Source organism: Sinohyriopsis cumingii, chromosome 16, assembly GCF_028554795.1.
Source record: "Sinohyriopsis cumingii isolate HCF-2022 chromosome 16, ASM2855479v2, whole genome shotgun sequence".
NCBI classification, from domain to species: domain Eukaryota; kingdom Metazoa; phylum Mollusca; class Bivalvia; order Unionida; family Unionidae; genus Sinohyriopsis; species Sinohyriopsis cumingii.
In genome coordinates, this window is record NC_142976.1 from 36,778,635 (window position 1) to 36,784,634 (window position 6,000).

General features: G+C 33.7%; 1 protein-coding gene across 1 annotated transcript in view; it reads right to left on the reverse strand.

Moving 5' to 3' along the window:
- Window positions 1–5,175, reverse strand: part of LOC149780214 (crystallin J1A-like) — a 42,156-nt gene extending 36,981 nt beyond the window's left edge. Inside the window, exons 1-2 of the mRNA XM_089936971.1 lie at window positions 4,795–5,175; window positions 3,928–4,104 (exon numbers count right to left, since the gene is read on the reverse strand). Coding sequence (XP_089793097.1) covers window positions 3,928–4,104; window positions 4,795–4,858 — 241 coding nt within the window. The 5' untranslated portion in view covers window positions 4,859–5,175. The remainder of the gene's footprint in view (window positions 1–3,927; window positions 4,105–4,794) is intronic.
- Window positions 5,176–6,000: the final 825 nt, after the last annotated feature.

Here is a 6,000-nt window from a genome sequence, read left to right on the forward strand (position 1 = left end):
AATGCAAGATGTACTGCAAACAATGCAGTGTAAAGTGTAGCAAGTTGTAATTTACTTTGGGCTGTGGACAGGAGTACCCTCCAAGATGAGCAATGTCAGAGGAAGGGATCTAATTGGGAAGACTTAACATAATCAATCATGCATAAAATGTAGGTCACTGTAATTTTCCATTCAGCAATGTCAGTGGAAGGGATCTAAATGTGAAAACTTAACATGATCAATCAAGCATAAAATGCAGGTCACAATAACCTACTTTGGCCCTTGGTCAGCAGTACTTCTAACATGAATATACCCATAAAGTTTCATGACTGAGCACACAACAGTGTCAGAGAGAAAGAGCTAAATGCAAAATCTTAATGTTAGCAAAGCAATCTCTATCATGCCTATGCTTTACAGGCAAAAAAAAAATAAATCACAAAATATCTACAGAATAAATGCATGTAATATTAGCAATCCATTTTACTTTGTTATATCTCCTTTATGTTCAGAAAATTAGCTGAAATGTTAACTGGGTAAAGCATACACAACTTTCCCAATACCCTCCTTAGAAAATGCAGTGGTTTTTGATGATGGTGAATAATACCAGTCCAATAAAACATAACCCAAAGTAGAAATCCCTTTAGGAATTAAATCTAGCAGAAGGATAATAATACACCAAAGAAAACAGCATTAAAATCTTTAATATTTTACTGACAAGACTTAAAGCTGTTCAGTTTTCTTTCTTATCTCAACTTTATTTCATGCATATCATGATACATCACCTTCAAGTGTTATTACATTGATGTCCATCATGATACATCACCTTCAAGTGTTATTACATTGATGTCCATCATGATACATCACCTTCAAGTGTTATTACATTGATGTCCATCATGATACATCACCTTCAAGTGTTATTACATTGATGTCCATCATGATACATCACCTTCAAGTGTTATTACATTGATGTCCATCATGATACATCACCTTCAAGTGTTATTACATTGATGTCCATCATGATACATCATCTTCAAGTGTTATTACATTGATGTCCATCATGATACATCACCTGCAAGTGTTATTACATTGATGTACATCATGATACATCGCCTTCAAGTGTTATTACATTGATGTCTATCATGTCCAGGGGCCCCTGCGTGTCCAAGTAACCCAAAGCACTCACTGTTACAGATCAGTGTCCTCTCACATCTGTCTGCATGGGTTTGAGTCTCTGGCCTGGCTAATATGGGTGTGTGAGAAAGCTTGCCACTAGCTTCACTTGGTCAATGGTTCTTTCCAGTGTTTTCATAGGGTTCTTCCTCCACCAGTTATACTGGCCAAGTGTATTGCCTGTTTTGTGCTGAATAAAGGTGTTAAACCCCTAAAAAAATTGATTTCCTGTTACACTCATAAAGCAACATGTATTGGAATCCTACAACAGTAATACTGATGTCAAAGTAGTATAATGATGTCTATGTGGTATATTGATGTCAATATAGTATACAGCTGTCAATGTATTATACCAGGGGTGGGCAAACTACGGCCCATGACCTGGATGTGGCGAGCCAAGGGTTTTCATGCAGCCAGCCAAGGGTTTTCATGCGGCCTAGGAACAAGTCATCATTCACACTGACTCTGTTTATGTTACTCTGTTTATTAAATAAATATGCTTCTTTTGAAGTTTAAGTTTTCAAATATTAACAACATATTAACAACTGAAAATTAATTAGATGTTGTTTAGAAAAACCTTTTGTTTTTGCTGTTTCAAATAATAATTATTTTACTTAACGAACTATGCGGCCCGCAACAAGGTGTAAATTTGTGTATGCGGCACTTGCACTGGAAAGTTTGCCCACCTCTGTATTATACTGATGTCAATATACTGATGTCAATGTTGTATATTGATGTCAATATACTGATGTCAGTGTAGTATAATGATGTCACTGTAGTATACTGATGTTAATGTAGTATAGTGATGTCAATATACTGATGTCAGTGTAGTATAATGATGTCAATATACTGATGTCAATGTAGTATACTGATGTCAATGTAGCATATTGATGTTAATGCAGTATAATTATGTCAATGTAGTATAATGATGTCAATGTAGTATACTGATGTCAATATACTGATGTCAGTGTAGTATAATGATGTCAATATACTGATGTCAATGTAGTATACTGATGTCAATGTAGTATATTGATGTCAATGTAGTATAATAATGTCAATTCAGTATACTGATGTTAATGTAGTATAGTGATGTCAATATACTGATGTCAGTGTAGTATAATGATGTCAATATACTGATGTCAATGTAGTATAATGATGTCAATATACTGATGTCAATGTAGTATAATGATGTCAATGTAGTATAATGATGTCAGTGTAGTATACTGATGTTAATGTAGTATAGTGATGTCAATATACTGATGTCAGTGTAGTATAATGATGTCAATATACTGATGTCAGTGTAGTATAATGATGTCAATATACTGATGTCAGTGTAGTATAATTAGTATAATGATGTCACTATACTGATGTCAATGTAGTATAATGATGTCAATGTAGTACATTGATGTCAATGTAGTATACTGATGTTAATGTAGTATAGTGATGTCAATATACTGATGTCAATGTAGTATAATGACGTCAATGTAGTATACTGATATTAATGTAGTATAGTGATGTCAATATACTAATGTCAGTGTAGTATAATGATGTCAATATACTGATGTCAGTGTAGTATAATGATGTCAATATACTGATATCAATGTAGTATATTGATGTCAATATACTGATGTCAATGTAGTATATTGATGTCAATGTAGTACATTGATGTCAATATACTGATGTCAATGTAGTGTAATGATGTCAATATACTGATGAAAATGTAGTATACCGATGTCAATGTAGTATATTGATGTCAATATACTGATGTCAATGTAGTATAGTGATGTCAATGTAGTATACTGATATCAATGTAGTATAGTGATGTCAATATACTGATGTCAGTGTAGTATAGTGATGTCAATGTAGTATACTGATGTCAACATACTGATGTCAATGTAGCATAATCATGTCAATATACTGATGTCAATGTAGTATACTGATGTCAATGTAGTATAGTGATGTCAATGTAGTATATTGATGTCAATGTAGTATACTGATGTTAATGAAGTATAATGATGTCAATATACTGATGTCAGTGTAGTATAGTGATGTCATTGCAGTATAATGATGTCAATGTAGTATATTGATGTCAATGTAGAATACTGATGTCAATATAATGATGTCAATGTAGTATAATGATGCCAATGTAGTATACTAATGCCACTGTAGTATACTGATGTCAATATACTGATGTCAATGTAGTATATTGATGTCAATGTAGAATATTGATGTCAATAAAATGATGTCAATGTAGTATAATGATGTCACTGTAGTATACTGATGTCAATATACTGATGTCAATGTAGTATATTGATGTCAGTGTTGTATATTGATGTTAGTGTAGTATATTGATGTCACTGTAGTATACTGATGTCAATATACTGATGTCAGTGTAGTATATTGATGTCAATGTAGAATACTGATGTCAATACAATGATGTCAATGAAGTATAATGATGTCAATGTAGTATACTGATGCCACTGTAGTATACTGATGTCAATGTAGTATATTGATGTCAATGTAGTATATTGATGTCAATATAGTATATTGATGTCACTGTAGTATACTGATGTCAATATACTGATGTCAATGTAGTATATTGATGTCAATGTAGTATACTGATGTCAATATAGTATACTGATGTCAATGTATTTAGTATATTGCAGCAGAACATAATGCAGTAATAACACATGTTGATGAATATATACCACTAATGTTTAGTACTAATTTTAACACTGGATGATTGATTGCAGGATGTTAAAGCAAATAAGAACACACCTTCATTTTCCACCAATGACTTGAGAACTGTAATGGACTGGTCACCATAGCAGCTATGTTCTCCAGTCTCAACACAGTAGAAAGGATTCTCTGATTTTTCCCAGAATGCAACTTCCTTTGCATCACCAATTATTGATTTGAGTTTATCCAAGTTGTAGATCCAGTGAAGAGGTTGGGCTACAAGAAAATTAATAAAATCGTTGGATTACTTCAATTAGGGACCAACCATTCAAATTTTTAGGTGAGGGATGGGATTATCTTTTGAGTCAGGATACTTTTTTTCTCTTTTACCTAGAGATCATTTCTTTTGGAGCTAACATCATGGACATAATAGGTTCTTTATTCTATATATCAAAGCAGTCATATTTATTTCAAGCTATTTGATGGCAAAAATATTGTGTTTTTAAATGCCAAGCTGATCCCCTCACCTTATCTGTTTTCAAACAATTACTTCCTCCTTATTTTTTTCACGACATATCATAATCCATCTCTTTCCATAAAGAAAATATTGAATGCCATAAATTTTCATGCATTTTAGACAGCTACTAAAAGCATATCTGTTAAAAGGTAAGATTCATTAATATCTGCATCTGAGAACATTTTCTTTTAAACTGCATTAATTTTGTTGTTTTTTTCTGTTAAGAAGAAAAAGAATTCAGCCTTCCTAAACTCAAGATCTACTTGAGAGATCAGTTTGAACGTATCCCCCCCCCCCCCAAAAAAAAAAAAAAAAATTATTGGATGATTTTAGTTTTCATTTTAATATTCAACAAATGCAAGAGTTGCAAGAAGAAGAATAAGAAGAACGAGAAGGACAATACGAAGAGGAAGATGAATGAAGACAGAAAGGTGTACAGGTTACTTCACCTGCAGCATCCCCTACAAGACCGCCGACCACCGCTGACGTCCGCCTAACGGCAATACTTGCCATATTCTCTGACGTCTTTGCTAACGATTCCCTTTCATGTCAATGTATTTAGTTCGTGTACACTTTAATTGTATGACTACATAAACTGCAAGGTAGGATACCTAAGCTAGCGTTTTTTCTGTTGTTCACGGCGAAGTGGGTTTCTAGGTCAAATAGGTCGTAGGTCAATGTACTGATTCTTAAACCAAGTATGTTCTAAATTTTTGGTCTGTTTAAAAGCAACTATTAAAAAAATCACCAAAACTAGATATACCTACAGTTTAAATATCAGTATATATTTTGTTTAAAACACCTTTTCAATCCAACAGTTTCTCGGTTACTTTCATTTTGAAAAGTCACGGAAAAACCATTATAACATAGAAGAGCCACTCGAAGGGGGGTAACTAGATTAAACATTTCTTCGATGCTCATCACTGCTAATCTCCCTTATTTGCACGTTTTCCCCCACCTCCAACCCGGATTTACGCATTGCCACTTATAGGAACTTGATTCTGGGTTAAACTAATGTGTACACTCACTATATAACACACATTCGTTTACCCCAGAATCAAGTGCCTGTGACTGCCACTATATGAGAATACGAAGCATTGTAAAGTTAATGTGGGTAATACAACACTTAGATCCAATCCATTATTGCCAGATAAGCAAAATTTAAAGCTACACCTATGATATAAATAATCAGATAAAACCAGATTGTGTGCTGTAGGGTGCAAATGCATGTTCTAGGTGGGGAGAAGATTGCAGATGACAGGGAGAAAAATAGGGCAAAGACACTCACCCTTTTGAGATCTTTGAAACTGCCAATGAGAGAGAGAGGGAGAGCATCATATATTTATTCATTTCCAACTTTGTAAATATATCGCTAGCAAAATCATGCAGTAAAGTTTGTATTCAATTCGTCTGCATTTAATTTTTACATCCAATCCCCAAAAGGTCTCCTTTTCTTCAAACTCAAATACAGTCGAAATTCAGAAAAGAATTTCCAAGTACAATTCATAAGTTGGCAGGCTGACGTTGACATTTGGTAATTTCTGCTATCATAATGGCTTTTTTTATATACATATTTTCATGGAATATCATACTGTTATCACTATGGAGCAAGGGAGAACTAGAGATAGTTTGGCCTTCAACAGGTGGGCAGAGCA